Source organism: Apostichopus japonicus, chromosome 13, assembly GCF_037975245.1.
Source record: "Apostichopus japonicus isolate 1M-3 chromosome 13, ASM3797524v1, whole genome shotgun sequence".
Taxonomy (NCBI): Eukaryota; Metazoa; Echinodermata; class Holothuroidea; order Aspidochirotida; family Stichopodidae; genus Apostichopus; species Apostichopus japonicus.
In genome coordinates this window covers 4,851,075-4,873,715 of record NC_092573.1, presented here as the reverse complement: position 1 = coordinate 4,873,715, position 22,641 = coordinate 4,851,075, and the positions used below count along the sequence as shown (strand labels likewise).

The 22,641-nt window shown below is 34.2% G+C and overlaps 1 protein-coding gene across 1 annotated transcript; it reads left to right on the top strand.

Moving 5' to 3' along the window:
- Positions 1-16,556: 16,556 nt before the first annotated feature.
- LOC139978769 (gastrin-releasing peptide receptor-like) lies at positions 16,557-22,094 on the top strand. The gene has a single exon (XM_071989255.1). It carries the CDS (start codon positions 17,530-17,532, stop codon positions 18,661-18,663), a length of 1,134 nt encoding a protein of 377 aa, XP_071845356.1. The 5' UTR covers positions 16,557-17,529; the 3' UTR covers positions 18,664-22,094.
- The last annotated feature ends 547 nt before the right edge of the window (positions 22,095-22,641 follow it).

Sequence of the window (22,641 nt, the reverse complement as noted above, 5' to 3'; positions counted from 1 at the left end):
AGTAAATTGTTTTAGGGGAGAGGATAAACTTTGGACGGAACGGGATTCAAACCTGTGACCTCGAAAAAACGAGTCCTGTTCTTTACCTAGATGATAAGAAAATTTCTGTTGGATCAAATTTACATGTAATGTAGTCGCTTGGTTATTCTAGAATTGATTTAAGTGATAGAATGTGTATGCTCATTTTCTGACAAGTCTTACTTTGCTTAGTGAAAAGTTGAGGGATGTATGTAAATTGACACTTTACGGTGATACCAAACTCCGTTTAAAATCGACTTAGTAAGTGATTTGAGAATTTTTAATAACATTAGTTCGTTAACGTTGGTTTGCATTTATTATCCTGTGATCGGGTAGGAACTTGAAATAGATGTTAATTTTCCTTAATTAAATAAATTATGTCTCTTTTTTTTGTACATGGAATTTCTTCTTAATGTTCATTTTGGCCAAGGGATTAGGAAGTGACTCCGGATTATGATGTTGAAATGATTGCTAAAGGGACACTCCAATAGGCTTAACTGATTGAAAAAAAAATACATAAAACTAGGATAAAAGCACTTAACAAGATATTTCGACAACCATGCTGATCTTAAACACATTTTTGAACTTTTTGAAACATGCAACAGTATAACTTCATACTTCTCCTGCGAGCCTAGTAAATTTTACAGGCTGGTGTATATACTAAAACCAAATCGAAGAAGAAGCCATAAAATGGTGTTCTTTCAAATGAACTAGCCCTACTTGTATCCTTTCCAGATATTGCTGGACAAGTTCAAAAACGTCAGTCATATTGATTATGCATGCCAAGATCAAACGTCCTTTGCACCTTTCTGTGTGTAGTCGTATACGATCAGGCGTTAAGGTTCTAGTGTTACATAGCTGTAAGGGACAAAGGAATAAAGTGTTTTCTCAAGGGGACTGAAGTAATTATCGGGCAAAATTTGTCTTAGCATTAATACGACCGCACATTTCACTGACAAATAGTTTAGAAGGTTTTGGGATGTTCGTTCACCTTCTTTTGCCAAATAGGTAATAGTCAAAAATTGTTTGCCAATAATGTATAACCACGCAGATGCTCTATTACGAGGGAAAAAAATCCCACCGATTGTGGAAAAATTGTACCGTTATATTCACTATTATGTGTAGGGCTATATAAAAAATATTTTTAATTGAGTATTTCAATATTTGGAGTCTTTGCACAATAGGTTTGAGAACTTTGTACACTTGGATACATTGCACATGTTTGCCTTATGTTTATTTCACTAGTAGGCTATGTACATTAGCCTTCATGTAAAATTGTTTTAATTATGTATTGAAACATTTCAATGCTTTTTACATGTATGTTATGCATCATTTTCGTGTCAACCTATAAACGCCAATTTATGCCATATTTATACCATATTTATCCTCAGAAAGTCATGCTCACCATTATAGCTTATTTCATGATATCTCATATTAGAATGATACTCATCATAGGATATTCTGCCTAGAGCAAGCATTGCTCATTGTGTTGAGTTAATAGTAACATTTCAGATTATATTAACAGCAACGAGTCCATAAATTGATATGAGATCACATGAGTGGACAACACCCACACCAAACAAACACAATGACAGGGTTTTTGCCTGGAATGCCTTCATCTTTTGCAATTAATATGTTAACTTAGCTACCTTAAAACCACAGCTTTGCCAAGTAAAACTTCTCATTTAATTTGGTGAACTTGCGTTTTCTGACCTCGTTTCAGCCGCATACATATATCATTGACCCGTATCAATCTACCAAGGACTTCTAATTGCCGTGGAACGGAATTCGGCATCCGTGGTACCTCATTTTCATTCCTTTGCTTATCAATTCTTTTCAGTGGAATGAATGTAAACAGGTTCGTGAGTTTCTTCCGGGTTTGTATGAGCTTCACTTATCATTTCAATGACTTTTCGTTGTCATCAATTACATCGAAATACGTCAAGATTTACAAATGGGAGAAAGTACATAAATATATCAATGTATTAAATTAAGAAATAAATTTAAAAAAAGAAATTGCCCACCCAGATCTACTTAAAGGTTTCTTATTACTTTTGATGTATTTTTTTAACAGTTCCATGACGTCGGGTAGCAAACATTTCCTTTCCAGGCCTCATGAAATGTTCCTGGGTACGCTGCAATACATTCCACTGCCGTTGAAATTTGCCCTTCATATCTCGGTCCATTGACTGTTGTATGCGCATCGATGAGATACTGTGTGTAGATTAGAAACAGCCAAGCCTTTTAGGTCATTATCCTGCTATACCGACATAGATTCAGACTCTCATTATTTATGATCACTCTTATTAGTTAATACTCATCAATAACAGTATTAGTTACTCACAACTGTCAACTTACAAAGTCTTTGTTGACAGTCATCCTTTAATATTTTAGTAACTTAAAATGTGAACGTATTTGAACTTGAGTTTGATTGACGTAACGGAAAACCCGAGGGCGGTAATCTGATTTTGGAGTCTGTCGTCCTTTGTCAAATTGTTCAAGATAACCCTCAAGTTGCGTATTAAAATCAGCTTAGAAAAAACGAAAATTCTTAATTCCAAATAATATATGACTTCAATTTTTTAATTTTTACTGGTTGACGACTCTTATTAATGAGTGGCTTCATCTCAATAATTTAGCTTTAAAGGGTGTTCGTAATTTCACTTTTGAAAATATATAGCTAAAGTTTACATATTTAACTTAAGGCTTTAATTCCTCCTTCGAAAACAGGTCATTGTGGACACTGCTCAAAAACACATACGTGTGTGATACGTTCAGTGTAATCGTAATGAAAGTTTTAAAATCTGAAAAGTTATCTACAATTCGAAGTGTCCAAAACGTATTGATATCTTTGTTGGATCTTACAAAAATGAATTAAGTTTATTTTAGTTTAGATTATAGGCATAAATAATCTCTGGTACAATTGAATTAGCCACTGTTATTATGTTAACCTGTATTGTGTCATTAAGACCTATAAGTATTCCTTGATAGTGTAGGTTAATGGTTTAATACAATCCTGGACTATCCATAACATTTCACGAAAATAACTTTGTTAAACCTCTGAAGTATATAACTTTTTCGTTATGCAATTTTCGGCAATTGATATTAACATTTCTCCATTTCGGATGACTATTTCTCGTTGATGTATAATAGTCACAAATTCAACGCTAAGTGCAGTTTTAAGATAAAGGCTTAGTTTCCTTCCAATTCCGCTGGTATAATCCATCCATTATGTCGTCGCATTCCACTTTGCATCAAGTTTGCAGTTGCATGTCTAAATAACCTTTAAAGAAAGAACGTTCAAGACACTCTGAACAATCGTTGGGCAAATTTTTTATCCAACATACTGGGTACATGTATCCAACCAAATTTTCATATAAAGTTTTGTCCCAAAAGAAGTAAAATGTAAACATTATGGTTTTCCTCAGCGAAGTGGATGCCAATCCTTTTTTTCGGACTCTGCTGCAGGCTGTTCAAATTACTGTTTATACTTCCCTCGTGCAAATTCTGTAAATATTGCCCATCTTCTCCCAGTTTGGCTTGATTTTGGAATAAATATATTGGTTTACTGAATGTCAAATGAGGTCAATGAAAAACCTTTCCTATCAGCTAAAATGGTACTTCTTTCCACAAATATCCAAAAATGTGATTGGGTTTCTTCCGTTTATATTATGTTCATATAGCTAGCTATTAAAAATAACGAGAAAGCATTTTGGATCCATTTTCTACAGTTTTTTGTTCCTTAAGCAATCTTATATTGGTCTTCCATTCTTTTTCTTTTATATATATATATATATATATATATATATATATATATATATATATATATATATATATATATTTTCGCATTTTACTGTCGCATTTTAACCTCTTAACAGGAAGTTTTCACGATTTAAGCAAGACTCTCTGTTAATCAAGTTTATCGGTGAAGTTAAGAACCATCCATTTAGAGATTTTACAAGTCAGTTTATCAATATCAATGCATCTGCTCATGCAAACATCGATTTTCTCTTCACGTCTGATTTATCTAATATTTTTTTTGAAATAACTGTCAAATTATACTGTATCATCTAAAAATCGGCAACAGAAAAGCCATGCATAACCCGGAAGACAAAAGATGTGATCTTTCGATTTTTCTAATTACCAAAATTAACCTGATTTTTTTTCAAATATTTAACAGACTGGCCCATCTTGTCGACTTATCTATCTGTTATATGTTGCATTCATGTTCTTGGCATTGTCTTAAAACTGACAAAACACCAAATATATGTACTTAGTAAGACAGGCAATAAAAATACAATTTCACGACATTGAAAATTCCCATGAACTAGATTTAAACACTTAAAAAGTTTAATTTTGTGATCGCAGTTGAGTACCATAGATCTCTCTATACTGTCAAAGGTTATAACAAGTAATACCGTATAATGTAGTAGGACACGTGTGCCATACATAATATGAATGTTTAATATCAAATTTGTTGAGAGATTCTACAAAAATGATTGATTATTCACTTTCTCCAGAAAGCTAATAATCTCAGCCTAGAGTCTGCGGCTGGGATCATTTCTTCAACCTTAATATGCCTTACGTCACAAGTAATATCCTTCCTTAATATGAGGAAAGACGGAAGCATATCTTTTAACATGAACTAATACAATATTTCAGAGAACTTCAACCTAACATTGACTATACTCTGTGTGGTGCTATACTATTCAAATGAATATAGACAAAATACAAAGGCTTCAGAATAGGGCTCCAAGGATTGTTACTGGAAATAATTATTGTACTAATGTTAGAGGCATTGGTCTAGTAAGGAACCTTCAATGGATGAATGTGAAACAAAGAAGGGATTACTTTATGTCTATTTAAATGTTTAAAGCCATTCATGGTGTGGCGCCAGATTATATTTCTAATGATGTTACTATGCAGGTTGATGTTCAGGATAGACTCACACGTTGTTTTAATGTAAATGATGTTCACGAGCCTGATGCTAGGTTAGAATGTTTAGAAACGCCTTCGCATTTATGGGCCCAAACGTTTGAAACAGTCCGACCTGATAATATTAAGGAATGTAATAGTCTTGATACTTTCAAATGTCATCTTAAAGTTTAACTGTGATCTGATTGTTTATATTTTTCTTTTTTATCGTTCTTTGTTTTTAATTTTAATCTTTATTGTTATTCCTGTTTCTCTTTTATATCTGTTGCTCCTTTGTTATGTGTTTTATTGTTTCAAATGGCCACTGTTTATAACAGCTATATGTTACCCTGTATACATAAATATATAAATAAATCAAATGCTGGTGAAATATTACTTCCAACTTTACGAAGAGATGTATCTTCCCCGAATGTGCAAATAACGAGAATGCGTAGATGACATATTTAGGTAAACATTTTAACAGATGGATTTTACTTGTATTGTGTTTACATGTATGGAAAGAGAACCTTTTCGTAAATTATTTTATTATATATAAAGAAAAACAGAATGTTGTATAATGATTACAACAACTGCAAAAGTTAGCATAAAGAAAATGAATTATGGAATAACTGTATAGTGGCGTATGAATCTTTAACTAGAACATATAGGTGGCGGGAAAACGGTGGCGTCTTCATCATAGTTTTGTACACACGGACCTACTAATACTATTTTATGTGTAAATTTATATTTGTCTCTAAAATGTACGAATTTCAATATTCCTTTGAATTTTAACTATCGCACGTCACAATTTCGAGACAAAATCGAAAATTAACGTATTATGGGGTACATGAAAAAGAAAATTGCCTCCGTGTATTGCACAACCGTTAGTAATTCATGCTTTAATTAATTTCGGTACTAATTAATTTCGACAATTCTATACTTGGGTGTATATTGTCTGATTTTCGCGAGCAATTTTCCCTTATCTGCTATCATTTATATTGTGACACTAGCATACGAGTGGTACATAATATACGATTCGGAAATAGCGTACGTGCCTCTAACATCATCTATTTCCCTTCAGCTCTCACTTACTCTTTCTCTGTCATTGATGAATATTGATCACTAACATTTTACCAAAACAAGTAACATGAGGCAACTTGCTCTTAAAAATACAGTCATCTCGTAAGTATTCAAGTCTGGTTTATGAGCTGTTAATGATGTATACAATGTCCTATTTGATTGTCAATAAAAAGCTAACATTGATAGCTCAAATTGTTTTAAATGGAATCGAAATTCAGCAATCGTAATATATTGACGTTGTGAGAGCCAAATAATCCACACAACACACAATATATTGTAAGACTATTCTTATATCATTCAAAGACGCGACGTAACGGTACCGAGCACATTTGTTTTCACTCAATTTCATATCATATTCTGATGTAAGAACTCATGGAACGCGAATTAATACGGTACTCGTTAGTTTGTCGAGTCAAGGATGACACAAGTTGCGTATAGATATTTAAAACAACAAGTCATATAGCCTACCTTTACATGCCATTCACTATATATGAAATATCGTTCCCACTGCCAATCAGACTTGAAGGGAAAAATGGGACAAATAATACTTTTCTCAAGTTACAGTCTGATTGCAAGCTGAATTATCAGTCACGTGACTGCGATTGAAACTTTAATTTCTGTTTTAGGGAAGACAAAATCCCAACTTGTAGACAACATAAAGAAAATGAACTTACTTTGGCTGAATCTGTTGAGAGACTTGACCGATTGACACGTTTCCTGCAAGTGCGCATAGTCGATGGTGTTGAAATAATATTGGGGCCTGTTTTAAATCACCTTTTCAGGATTTCATCGCAAACTAGTCATAGTCGGAGTAACTGAACACCATTTTGATCCCTTTGTTGTCATCCGGTAAGTGAATGTAGAAACTCAAATGTTATGAGAAACAATAAAACGTGTGCTTTTACGCTGTCACCTTACATACTGTATCTGTAATGTTACCTTACTTTAAGTCCTATTCGTTATTTAACTATAAAGACATTGCGTGGTGTTTGCTGTTCAAAAACAGCTCTGTACAAGATCATGGGTTACGTATACGGTCCTAAAGTTTACAATTCCTTGATTGATGTTCGTGGATAAATGGCATATTTTAATTTCAGCTGGAGAAACTTGTATGAGACAACTGCTATGAATGTACAACCACATTTAATCCTCACAACAAACATCAAGCGTATTTATTAGCATAGCCTTTCTTTTAGAGCTAATTATAGACCTCATGTACGGTCTTACCCCAGAATGCACCATTTTTTTCTGGGGTAGGACCCGATTTAGTGGTATCCTCTTTATCCACTCAGGACCAGTCCTCCTTTCTAAAATTCGCCTCTGGTCCTTCCATCACAATATATTCTCCTACCTAATGTGTACCCCTACCACTTCCCCCTTCTCTCCCACCTCTCAAGTCCTACGCACGCGAGTTGATTGCTATAGAAGAATGATCCACACTGACTAACGATTATTCATCATTCATGATTTTCTCTTAATTAAAACGTTCTAAACTGACTATCATTGTATGTTGAATGTCCTTTACAGGCTATGCAATGATGCAATGTTTTGTAAACTATTTCCACGTCATCAACATTGCCCATACATCGATTATACGCAAACAGTATAGCATCAAACATCCTTACCTTCAAAAGGGTATTCTACGTGTCTTAGGAAATGTTTCAGCGTTAATCGTCTTTATCAACAAAATCTTCCGCAAGCAAAAACATGAGAGAAAATGAGAGAAAGTGATTAGGAATAGACTGTGCGCTATCGGATTATAATTTTCATCCTTTAAGGTTTTTGCTACCTATAGACCTAAGTTATATGAATCAGATGTTTTTGTCGTATCAGCTGTCAGACGGGTTAAGTGCTTCTGCTATAGAATTGCTGACATATAATCTCTATAAGCAATACATACCTTGACTAATGTTCGTTGATGTGACTGTTATAATAAGCCAAGATATATATCAACTCAGTCGTTGATATCTGTGTACTTTGTCTTATTAGTTGTCTTTCTAGCCCGTTGTTGTCTACTGTGTATTAAAATGTAAAATAATACGAAGAATAAAATATCAATGAAAACTATAAACCCAGTTAAAATTAACTAAGATGATGTATCCAGCTTTATTAGACTCATAGTTTCAATTACTTATTTGCAGAATGTATAGAACGCGAACTGTTGCGCTGTGAATTATAGATTTGAACCAAGACTCAATTGTCTGAACGTTCTATAAACAAAAAAAGAGTCAAAATGGACGATCATAATTTGTTCAATTCCTTCTGTGAAACTGGAAAGAAGTAGCAAACTACAGTTAAATTATTATACTATATAACCGTTTGCACTGACATATAAGATTTAGGCAAAAACGATCGCAGAATGTATAATGCTATGGAATTTATTAATTTAGTCTCGAGTAATCCCTTTTTTTTAACCCCCCCCCCCTAGACTGCTAGGACAACATTCCCCCAATTTCCCCCAATTTCAAAGGAACTCATGCACATATGGTCTTTTGCTACCAATATTCCCACATATGGATATGAAAACAAGTTAAGTAAATTCTTTAAATTAATATATTCTACAATTAAAAATTACAAGAAAATGAGATTCGAAATACACTGTGATATTTTTCTTATGACTGCCTCGCATCCGAAAGCTTGCTTAGAAATGTTTCTATTTCACTTTGTGACTGTAAAATCTTGAAAGAATTTGCTCTCTAATAATATTATTGTAGGGGCGTAGTTTAATTCTACCAATAATAACCAATTAAATGACATACCGTAATAGAAGTCGTCCCTGATATGATACAGAACACTCATGTTTGGCTTGGTAATCAACTCTGAAGGTCTCACAACCATTGTTTGTTTCAAGTAGTAATTGTTTAATTTTCCGTGTAACTGGACTTTTCTATTCTTTACTAATTAATAACGATAAAGTTTGAGAAGCAATTAGAGAGAATTAAAAACAAAACAAATGATGAAATCAATTAACAATAACTTTTTAATCGCTTTAATTTGAAATTTTACAAGCTTTGTAACCTACGGTTTCGTCAACCATCAGGGTCAATATTTATCTACCATTGCTTCAACTTGACGCTGTTAGAGATATCATCTCATCATCTCCGAGCACAATCAGTATATCGGCATCTGTGTAATATTGTACGCATGAACCCGAGTTAACCTTACATCATCAGATGCCTTAAATAATTAATTAATTACAAGACGTGTGACAACTGAAACATATGACCTTATTTCTCAGAATCGTTAAATATTGTAACCTCAGATGTTACTTCAGCCGAAAAGTAAGCTATACCGTAACAAATTCTTAGTAATGATGGAGGAATGCCTTATTAGATGCACGAACTGGTCTACAGGATAGCTAAACATTTTGACTTCACCTCTCACTTTAATAATACATTACTTGTTGTCTTTGGTTTCAATTCATGTTCCCTGACGTATGTCTCGATCGTTTATAACATGACGGATGCTGTCGTTTATAACATGACGGATGCTGTCGTTAATGTTTTGTTTTTCGTTGTTGTTTTGTTTTGTTTTGTTTTGCTTTTCTTTGCTTTGTTTTACTTGTCGATGGAAATTTGTAAGATAATCCCTGAAATACGTTACATGTTTCTCCGAGGAGAATGAGTACATAATAATGTGACGTGTTACTATGACGTTCACTGCATATATGACTATCATTATGTATACAGTATAGATAAATTATGAACACATAAAGGACTGCAGGCAAAACAGCTGCTTTAATGTTTATTTAGTACTTAACATTAAGCAGTGATTTCTTTGGTGATAAATCCTTAAATTGCAGTATGTGAAGCTATATACAAATATATATATAATGACTTAATGAGTTCGATCGTTTGCAAAAAGCAAAGAAAGAAATCCAACATAATAATTGCACATTTGGGACTGACAATGTTCTGTTTGACTATATCGGAGCCGGCAATAACTTGAAACCACAGATCTCTTCGTCATATTCAGAGATACTCATATATTATGTGTAATTATATTATGGTTTGGTCAGGGTGAAGTGTTCGCTTGTCATCTAACCATGCTGTAATCGGTAATATAAACACAACTGTATTAAATTCAGTCGTATCTGAAATACATTTGATGTATATGTATCTGTGATACTTAGCAATCGGCAAATGTATATACCTCTACTTTAACTATTCTCTCTTTTGTTTTATTTAATATCTAATCAGATTAGTACGAAGCTCTAGAGGGGGACATGGTAACAAATTATTTTATTACGTACGTACGTAATTTTTTTTAACTATGTCCCGTCTAAAGCTTGTAGAGCCACATCTATTTCAATACATCCCTAAATGTGGCAAGACACATTAATGTCTAATAGAAAACGACAGATAAAACTTCGTTTAACTTTAATACTGTTTCAGCTTGATTAATACGCAGCTTAAAATGAAAACAGCGTGCCGGAGTTAATTTATATTTATTGATAAGTAACATCAGGTATCTCAATACATGTCATCGTCTGTTGTTAGAATTAATGGTGCATGAGGTGATCTGATGTTTATCGATATTTGTGTAATTAAATGACAGTAACACCACCACCGATAAGTTGTTAGTATTTATAAACGATCAGGTATTATCATACTGTCATGATACTGTTATTATATCATTGAAGTTGAATGTCAAGTTTAGAAGACACTAGCATCATGAGCTCCCTCTATATGACAATGGTAATTATGATCATCGGTTCTACAAAATCTCAAATGCCCTTGTGAGCTACTTCCACAAATGTCACTTTGCTTACGTGATGTAGTAAAGATGCATGCAGCAGAGAAAGAGGATAAAACTTCCTGACCAAGTGACTGTTTTCATTTAATTTTTAATTTAATATTCCGGTGGCAGGCAATTTTAAAGTTATATTGAAGATTACGTTGTTTTTCTTAAATTCCATTTTTAACATCTTGTACGGTAACTATCGCGATATATGTTCCATTGAATGTAACCAGTTTTGACTGACTATAACTTCCCTTACTCCAGTAATTGCATCACACTATTGGTATTTGGTACTCTGCGATGTTTTCTGGGCAGCAGTTGTTCATCGAAAGCTTTAATTGACTCTTACGGTACTTGTTTTATAATTTGCAACTCCGATGCATTTCAAAAATGTCTGTTTAACCAACATTTAATGCTCTTATGAATTATTTTTCATGATTTATCCTGTAAATCATTCCACAATGTTTTAGCTGAATGATGAAACGACTGGTCCTGCAAGTAGATGTTCTGATAATGGGTTTAGTTAATAATGATATCATACATTCTGTTCAAAAAATAGTACCAAAACAATCACTCCAGCATCCCGTTATAATACACATGTATACAAATCACACGAATGGTCTATACAATCTCGTTAGTGTCGTAGATTAGGTAATTATCTCCTAAATGGGTAAAAGAAGATATCAATGCCAAAACAGATGTCGCCTCGTCTTGCTGAACAGATACTTGAACGCATGCGCTGTGGAGAATGTTTGATCTTTCCATTCTTAAAGGCCGTCAGTATTGGCCCAAAGCTTTGGCGTGCTACAAATTGCTAACAGTTGTCAAACATACCTTGTAGAACCGCTTTATAAGATATCTCAGTGAGGCAAAAACCTTTTGAGGATTGCAGTAAATGAGGTTTGAGCAGGAGTGACAATTATGGAATTCCTGGCATATTTGGTATCAATTGAATACAGATGAAATATGAAAGGAATAGTTACTTTATCTTAATAATGTTGTAACTGCGATCTAACTAGCGATACTACATGCGCGATTTAGGCCAACGGCTAGGATAGGCATCGGTTTAAACTAGTTTACAGTGAGTGTATTAAGGGTCTTTCTGTTGGAATAAATTGCAGAATATCGAGGAAATAAGGGTACTTCAATACATTGCAACATCGATTTATTTTAAATATATTTCTGTTTCTTCGCTTCTTTAATTTCAGTTCTTTTGCTGACAGGACCCAGATCTACACATATATATATATTTTAAATTTTAAGAATTTGTTTGTATAATTTTCGATTTCAAATTTGCAGTTTTTTTTTGTACAATTTATTGTCAGATTGTATGTAACAAATTTTCTACCCTTTTTATACCTTACATCATCGATTTATATATTTGTATATCATGTTTGTATGTATTTTACTGTAAAGCGCTTTAGAGCAATTTCTGATTGGATAAGGCGCTATAGAAATTTTGTATATTAATAAATAATATACCCAATCACCAGGATGTAGACATTGCTCTGTATATCCCTTACATCCCCCCCCCCCCTCACTCCCCCACCAACCCGATTTCATTGCTATTGCTGTCAGGACCCAGATCTATACCCAATATTAGTATGTATGACATTGTCAACATTGTCGGCGAAATAGCATCTGTGCCTATAGATATCTCTAACACCCCCCCCCCCCCCACTCCCAAACCGACAAACTGATCGAAATCTATTTATTTGCTATTTGCTCGTAATATTTGTTGCTCATCATGCAGGCGGGTATCAACATCTATCCTAATCCTACCACAAGTAGAGAGCAAGCTCACCAAACCTACTCTGTTTTGCACATAAGATGTGGGGCTGAAGCGGTTATTTGCATTAGATCTGGCTACTTTTCGTGGGGGGGGGGGGTGGAGACGGAAGAAGAAACTTCATGATACACCTTTAATGTACATAGAACATTGTTGAAGAACCTTGAGAGAAGCTGAAGTAGAACTATACTTAAACTTGGCCCTATCTTATTGGGTTGACGTACTATGCATGTGTTGTACTTTTCAAAGAATCAGATAGATGTATTACGTCATTAAGAGTTAAAAGAAGGTTAAGGCATGATCACAGCATTACTACACAGTTGGTCTATCACCGAGAGCAGAAAATAATAATAATAATAATAAAATTGAAAAGATGTGCGTTTCCCTGGAGCTATAAATTTCACATTTTACTTGATATCGCCATCTGCAAGGGTTCGCAAGTTCTGCGGAATTCACGGGAGCCTTAGCTCATAAAATTGACGTAGATGAAGAAGTTAAAAGGCTTAAAATTAATTGAAAGAACTCAAATGCCTGAAGCGGAGGCATCTCTGGAAAGACATCCAATATTGATTTACTCTGAAGATGCCAACATACCGGTCCGTAATACTGGCTGGTTAAACATCATGTCCCAAGATGCTATAGGATATAATTGAAAGCTGAACAAGGGGCTGAGTTTATACATTAAAAAACTCGCACGGCTGTCGTGGAAATTAGCTGGAAAATTCCCCTCCGCATATTACTCCAGAGCATACCGTTCCGTAAAAAGAACAACAAATTATGTTGTAAAGTTACTAAAGTTGACAACCAAAGCAGATCTTGTTATGAATTTTGGTAAAATATTCGATTCTATCCGATAATAAAATCCCATAGCAGTGCATTTTGGTAAACTCCATTAAATTCTAAATACAAATATATATTTTTAGTATCATTTGTTTAATGCATCTGGCAACAGTAAAGTGGGTGGTACGTCATGAGGGCAATTCAGCTGAAAACGTTCTTTTTTCGCTAATATTTGTGAGTTTATAATTTTTTTGTTATTCTGTTTATGTCAGTTACCTAAGTTACCTTCTACTATAGCTTAAGGACCTACATAAATTTAAAAGAAGTTGAAACGGAAAAGTGAAAGTGAAAAATCGTGTCATTAGAGTGTTTGAAAATAACGAGTAAATTGAAAGAAGATGAGTAATAAATAAGAAAATCAAAAGAAAAGTTGTATGATCAATTTCATTTGGCAAAGAAAGAAAACAGCAGTAAGTACAATTATTATTATGGGTGCGTACTCCTGGGAGGGTGGCTTGCCAGGGCTGTGGCAACCTCCCACCCCCTACCCCACACCTCCTGTGGCTGGCTCTAGTGTTACTCTCTTTTTTACTTGTTTACGCTTCCAGTTTGAAAATTAGACAGACATTTCTTCATTCTTTCCTTAGCTCCCAAGACAATTTTTCTAATTCTCTAATATATATAAAACACATTAATTAGATTAATTTTCAGTTTAGATTCAAACAAAGATATGGTAAGTTTATGCAGCCGTGATGTGCTTTTAACATTAATACGGCATCCGTTTACACAAGTATTTACATAATGTTATGACACGTTCTGCTGGTTACATCTACCTTATTTCGTTTTTATTACACTCTTGGTAATTAGAATTACGCAATGACAGTAATAGTGCTGGTACTCTTAACAACTGGTCGCAAAATATCCTCTTCTGAAACGGTAATATGAAAGCTCAAGCTGTTCTAATTATCTCACTGAATAGTGTCACCATGATTTTGTGATCTACGTTAGTGTCTTAATGTATGTTTTATGATAATTCTGTTGTTTACAATTATGTTGCTTGTGTCCTGCATTTGCACATAACGAACTGCAAACGTGTTTATACAGACATTTTGAAGGTTTTATCTGACGTCATTCAAGTACGGAAACACTTAAGAAAAGCCCAAAATAGTAAAATATTTTATTGTCTCATACTTCTAACTGTTAAATGAGAAGCAGCTGTCAACAGTAATATCCGCAACTAAAAAGTAGGCTCTTCAACTTTAGGTAATTAAAAGTAGTTCATTTATAATCAAAATCGTATGTTGTATGTTTTATAATTATAATTTATTTTTATCTTTTTCGAGAGCTTACACAACATGCAATGGGACCCTGACATGCTACCTATTTACGATATTCTAAATTATTCTTAGACTGTATTAAGTATTCAAACCTAAATGTTTTACCGTACTAGCCTATATGTCTTCAGTTCCCCGGTTTTCATTTCCCGGAACCAATTTGGAACTCCCAAAAATAGGTATTAGCGTAAATAAATCTAGGGAGTAATCAGATATGGATAACAAGAGTACTTATACAGAGTTGTAATGTTCTAGTTACTACAATCTCTCATACGTCGAGGTAACAGATATATATGCTTTCGGTATAAAACATTGCAAGAGCAGGATTAATCTCAAAGATAAAGAGAGGCAACATGTTGCCATATCAAGGCCACCATCTGCAGGGTAAACATTACTGAGCTGCTACGTGTTTGACCATGACACTAATATTCATTTGCATCTATACTGTGTTAATAGTTTAATTTATATTGGTGATACCTATAGCTCACACACAATAGACTGAATTAGACGTATTGCGCAAGGCACAGGTCCTTCAGGATTGTGCTGGAGGACTGACGACAGAAAGCCCCCCCCCCCCACCCCTCCAAAAAAGTCGAGTGATTCGACGTATAGTTTTGTCCGTAATATATTTATATTCTGAATATCATTTATTACTGCCAAAGTATCAAACTCATATTCTTTTACTGATATGATTCCTGAGCCGGTGTGCTACTTAAATGGTAATGTAGCGCCCAAGACGACCATTCTTTGTCTTTCCTGGCACCTTTGTCAAATATAAAAAAATAATTAAAAATAATTAAACAATAATTAATTAATTAATAAATACGGCTATTTGAGGTAACATGTGAGCCTTACAAAACTTGGCCCCGTCCCCACCCCCTTTCCAATAGATATAATCGTTTTGTCTAAATTCCAGTTGTCGGTTGATTTCGTAACTTTTGTTGAAAAAATAAAACCTCGCTCCGTTGTCGACATTCTTAATGTAAAACGTTTGGCTGTCGGTTAATTGTAACGCCGTTTTCCAATTTTAAACTTTGTGAGCAATATTGCGTTGCTTCTCATAAATCCTTTTTGTTGTCTTTTGTGAAGGGTCAGTTTTATTTTGTTTGTGTTAACGTTTTTATGCGGTGCATTGTAAATCAATCTTACAACAATCAATGGATTGAGCGATAAAATCAAATCAATAAATCAAAACACGTAGTTTGACGTTGTTGTTCCACGCCCTCCAGTAAAGTGACCTCATGAAGTTCAAGTAATTATCTTATACCAGAAGGCAAGAAATTAATTGATGAAAATAAAAAAGTGAATTTTTTTTAACCTCAGTGTACCTCCAATCATATCCTTAAACAATTCATTTTGATTTATTTTTCCTCCCAAAACAGACAAGACAAGGTCATTTTGTTTAATTCTGTTCCCTGTCAAAATGAAAAGGATAAGAAGGACCTAAAACGTCAGCAATTGTTGAGACCGGAGGTGAAATCAACGCAACTTTGGAAAAGATTACGTTTATCGATTTTTTGTCTTGTCTACGTCTCAATAAATCTGCCTACAATAAGAATAAATTATTAATATAATGTCCACAAAATACTGGACGCAGTGTTTTCTTACATGCTGGTCTGTCTTTGTGTTAATCTTTCTCTTACCCTTCGAACTCGATTGCGTAGTTTATTTCTAAATGTTGAAGAGCGGTAAAGCCACCATCACTACTACCTTAGCATATACCCTTTAGGAGTTTATTACTTCCTTTGTAGCCGTACCGTTGAAATGAATCTCTCCCCCTTTGTGATTGGTTATCTGCCTTTACAATCAACCAATAGGAGTGATGCATACACATGCAACCGGATCGATAAGCCATCTTTTGCTGGTGGCTGCAAATTGTACAACAAATCGAGGAACTGCAACCGAGTGTTTGTCATCTTTGTGTCAGAACTAAATTAAAGCCAGCTACGTAACACGACGACATTGGCCAGCTCTTCATTGGCAGGTTGGTTGACTGTAGTGAAACTTTCACTCTGGACTCGTGAATTTCACTAATCTTATCCAGGTACATTGAACGATGATGCATGGAACAGAAAAAAAACAGATTGAAAAGTAATATTTTTTGTGAGAACGCTCATCAGCTGATGTCAATATCGTGGAGTATCTCGAGATTTACGATTAGTCTGTGAATAATTCTTCTCATAGGGGTGTACCGAAAACTTTATGTTGTCCGATTCTTTGTGTATGAAATGGAAGTCTTTGGAACGTGTGGATGTGCTTTTGTCGGAGCAGGCCGCAAATGGTTGGTGATATTTCTGTTTGCATTTGTCATTGCTATTGGAAAGTTTTGACTCAAATTTATCACAGTTTAAGCTAAAACGACATCGTTAACATACTCACGTACTATAAGGTGTATTAGTCATATGAAGTATTTTCCGACAACTTGGAAATTTCGGGGAAATGATAAAGGAAAATATAAAGGCTATGAACAATATGTTTATAATTTTATATATATTTGTTGATAAAGCGACGATAACGATGTTCCTAACTATGTTTATAGGGCCGATTTAAATTTTAATTTAATTTTACGGAGCAATTGAAAACACAAAATTCATATTTGGTTTAACGTTTTGACTATACCTCTACGATCTGTGATATACGGTAATCAACGAATGTCTTGATATCCAGAACATTTATTTTCATTCGTCTGCTGTTCGCACTCGCTGTTGATTTAGCTTTGGTACTTTATCGGGAAGGACACTCTCAGTCTAAAGTCATAAGATAAGGTCACCAGGAATTTATGCTTCTGAACATACCTAGATGATTATCAACGAATAGGTTACTTTGATGCATATTTTCACCTTATTTTTATTCTACAATAATTAGAATATTAAAATGGAAGAGGTATCATTTCCTCACTATTTTCCCGAAATGTTTAACGAGACTCAACCTTGCGCTTTTGAGAATAGTCGTGCCTCGATGGTTTTCATGATTTCTGCTTTAATCATTGGAATTCTGGGGAATACCAGCCTAGTTATAATCTCGCTTGCTAATAGGGACATGAGAACTCCGCCGAATCTGATGATTGTCAACCTTGCGTTAGGTGACTTAATGTTTTTGATTGTCATTGTACCAGTCAACTTAGCTTATAATCATGAATGTAGTCTCATCATGTCCACACACATGTGTAAACTGTACATCGGAATCACTTTCCTCGTTCAAGGTGTCTCGGTGTACACTTTTACCGCATTAAGCTTGGACAGATACCAGGCCATTGCGAGACCCTTGCGATGGAGACGAGGTGGCACTAGTAACAATCATCCCAAGTTAAGAGCTTTCTTGACGGTTATTCTGATATGGGCTATTTCATTTTCGTTTGCTGCACCTTCCATTAAAATGGCCGATATATACCCATATGACAGCGTTTGTCATTTGCCGTACACATCTTTTGCAACGAGGATATATTTTCCGATATTCTTCGTGGGGTCATACTGTGTTCCATTGATAGCCGTATTTGTCTTTTACTCCATGACTGCTGGTACGCTCCTTCATGGTCTGAGATATTTTAACCAGAACCACCAGACCGCTCCCGACAGACGTCACAAATCACGTGTTCGATTGGCTATTATCATACTAATCGCCGCCCTTAGCTTTGCCGTCTGTTGGCTGCCGCATCACGTCTTTACCTTGTGGTTCGAGTTTTGTGAGGATCCTCACAGAATCTTTGAACGTTCTGGAATCGAAATTCTCTTTGCAATGCAGCAACTTTTACCGCTATTTTCGTGCTGTCTGAATCCACTTCTTCTTTACGCTATGAGTTCGAATTATCGTCGAAAGATTCGCATTATCCTTCGACATCTTTGTGGGTGTAATTCGGGATTGTTGAATGCTAAAGAGCCACTTTTTAGGGCTCGTAACTGGACTTTAGTATCTTTAAGAACGACCTCCTTAACCCGAGGAAGCCCCACACTACAAAAACGTGCGGGGAATCAACAAGGCAGTTTAAACAGTAACGAAACCAAACAATGAATACAGATACACAAGACCATCCGAAAGACACCGACAGAACAATATGGCGAGGATGCTGTTAGATTAGCGTAAAGAAGTTGGATATTGTAGTAAGTTTGAGTGAACTGCCTTTTTTCCTTTTATATTTAAATATTTTGAAGAATGACAGCTTGAATTGCTTCCTGAACGTTATGGAGAAACTTCATGGCGTTTTAATTGTTGCCAGTGTACAATAACATTATAACATGTTTGCTTAGTTTCGACGTAACTATAGGAAAGAGTATACTGTAACCTTAAAGAATTTGTTAGGGACATACAAATTTCTTCCGAACGTCACGATTTGGTCAAGTCAATTTTCGAATCTTTAATCATGATATGGTTTCTCCAAAGTTAGCAATTAATTGCATTTTACTTATAAGGTACGATCAATTTACTAAACTAACTTAAAATTGTGTTTTTCATGTATATTATCTCCCTTTAACAACATTGTTTGGTGCCACAAGTTCCTGTCAAAAATCAGCAGCTTAAGGAGAAATATCATATTATACTATCGACTCTGCGTAACAAATTAGTATCAAGAATAAAGAAACAAGAAAATGTCAAAGACTTGCAACAAATACACAACTTTTCTTGAAATTTTAAGGTCACAATATTTAACAGTATTGGGTTAGTTAATTAGTTAGCCCAAACTCTTTAATTAGTAGGAGAAAAATGACTGTGACTAGTTACATAGCTTAGTTATGTTATGTGCATCCAGCATATGGACATTACATGGCTTGTTTCGTATATCGCAAAGGTATACCCAACACGCTGCATTACAAAGACAAGAGAAACAAAAACTGCTGCAGTTCTTTGATGTTACTGTTGCCAGTCAGGATTACAGTAGCTAAAGAACTATGATTTATTTCCGTAGTCACGCCATATAGTCTGAAGTATATAGGTATGATATATTGAAACTACATTACACCGAATCATAAATACGCCACATTTGGTTTGTAATCTTCAGTGTCTGATCATGCGAGGAGGCTATGTTGATTTGTAGATATGAAACAGCCTTTAGCAAATTCGACGTCAATGTTGCCGAATATCCCGTTTCATCGGTGTCTTGAATTTCAGGCGAATGACGAGTGATTTACTTCATCGAAAGGTTGAACAACAGGCAATATCACGAGTAGCTTTAGGAAATATCCAGTTGTTCCACACTTCAGCCTTAAATCAACCGGTCTTAGATTAAATCCATCACCTTTGCAGTTTCCACATTAGTGTAGGAATTAGGTTATGAGGTTTTGCGTGACCATGCCCCCAACACTACCCCCCCCCCCCAATAAAAAGAGAGAGTACAATCTCTGATTTCATTTGCAGTAGGGTAAAAATAATGAAATGATGAAAAATGATATTCATCAGATCTTTTTAGGTCAACAAATGATAAGATAAGTTATGTCACATGATACGAGATGTATGATAAATAGCATAACATGGCAATCATTTTCAGTATCAGACGGTATTACATGACTTATACAAAAAACATGACACGGTATGATAAACAATATCACATAGTGATCGTTAATGGCATCAGACGATATAACATGGTAACTACAACAACATGACACGGTATGGGAAATAGCATCACATAGTAATCATGAATAGCATCAGACGGTATTTCATGGTAAATAAACATGTCATGGTATCATAAATAGCATCACAATGTGATCGTTAATGGCATTAGACGGTATTACAGAGCAAAGAAAAACATTACATGGAATCATAAATAGTATCACATAATGATCATTACCATCATCAGACGGCATTATATGGTTGCTTAAAAAGCATGACATTTTATGATGATCAGCATCACATTGATGTCATATTAATAATATCAGGCGGTATTACAAGGTATATACAACAATATGATATGATATGGTGAATACTATCACGTGGTTGTCATTACAATAGATTATTACTTTTTATAACAAATAACATCAAACAATCACAATGATCGATTTCATCACATGGTGCACTAAATGTCACCATATGGTTACCAACAACGTATCACACTGTAATGGATAGTAACATTACATTGTGTAAAATCATTCATAAGGTAATGATCGATGGCTTCATGTGGAATAATAAATGACATGATATCATATGTAAAGTCATAACATGTACTAGTTTACAATAAATGACAATTTCATGATTAAAATTGCAGTAATAATGTATGTCAGATGGTAATCATAAATAGAATCACATGTTAATCACGCGAGAATCACATACGAATGATACTGGGATCATATAAGTAGCAACATACGATTAATCGATATGGATCACATTGTAAATACAAATAGGATCATTCGGTCATAATGAAATATCATCTCGTGGTAATTATAAAGCAAAACAGAGAAGCACCACGTGGTAATAACAGCTTTAACATGTGACTATTGTTGACTAAAAATCACGAGAAAACGATGTGTTACATCCAAATAACATCACTTTTAAGAACACACAAGTGAATATTCGTGTTACTACAGGAATCGATCAAGGCATAATCTGGTGACTGGGGAAACAAACTCCGGTTTGTCAGCTCAGTAAACGAAGTTCAGAAATAGTGATATCTATATATAATTATATTTGGGTATGCTCAATTTACACCAAAATACTTCACTATGTCAATAATAAAGCATGTTTGTAATCTAACAGTTTACTGTGGATTATTCAATTTAAATTAAATAAAACGTTTCAAAATTTTCCTTTTCGACGTTTTGCTTTCAAGACTGTGTTGGTCAGCTTGTCGCCTCACTGAACATATGTCGTCTTAGCTAGTAAGAATGTCTCCTTCTTATTTTATAACATCTCAATAATACCGATGGGCGTAATTTCCCAACGGATAGTTGGTTATTATATCTCAAATGTTTGAAATTAATGTCCAAAGTAGACCGGAGATATTTTTCTAATGTGTGAAAATCACAGATGCGATCTTTTGAATATTTATGTAACTCTTAGTATCATTATCAGCTGTTGAAGCAAAACATAAAACATATCGTAAGATACATTGGCGTGTCTTCCATGTAGGTTCGATTTATGAAGACAATGACAGGTACAATAACAACATGACGGAAACCATATGAGAAATGACAAGAAAGAATGGAAATAGGAAACAAAACTTGCTGAACGAGAGAGCACCATCTTAACTATAAATTGTTTATCTTTATGCTGTATGGAAACTCGCATCGCTCTCTGCGGGATTTAATCTATAAAATCGCCTGATAATGACGGTTATTAAGAGCACATTGAAGCAAATTTTCCTTTTAAGCAATTAGGCCCGTAGCGTGGTGTCATTGTAAACAAAGTACTTTGAAGAGAAGTGATGACGTTTTTAGATCGTCTATCTGGGTTACATAATATCTATAATAAAAAAAAAATACGAGAGGTTTATTGCAGAAAAGTAATATATGTATTAAATTAACTGGGTAATTACGGAGTTAATTTATATCCGTAAACTAATATCCTTTGTGTCCGTTTTATTGATTTGTTATCTAGAGATGGATTTTAGATGTATGCTTTATGGTACTATTGGAGTTTGCTGTACATACTCTCAAAGAAATGCGATAAAAACATAAATAAAAATTATATATATATATATATGTATGTTTATATATGTATATATATATATGTTTATATATATACCTATATCTATATATATATACACACACACATATATATATATATATGTATGTTTATATATGTATATATATATATGTTTATATATATATATATCTATATCTATATATATATACACACACACACATATATATATATATATATATATATAGAAATCATTCTTGATTTAAATCTGTATATACATATATTGCTTAAAGGTTTTACAGCGTTCTTTCTCTCGTGTATATTTTATATAAAGCTATATACTACTTAACTAGACTTGCTTATTAGTTCTTCTCAAGCTTCCTAAATGTGTGATTAAATTACTTCCTTGGAAATTAGATC

Coding starts and splice junctions, on each gene's coding strand:
- LOC139978769 (XM_071989255.1), top strand. CDS start 17,530: ATGGAAGAGGTATCATTTCCTCACTATTTTCCCGAAATGTTTAACGAG.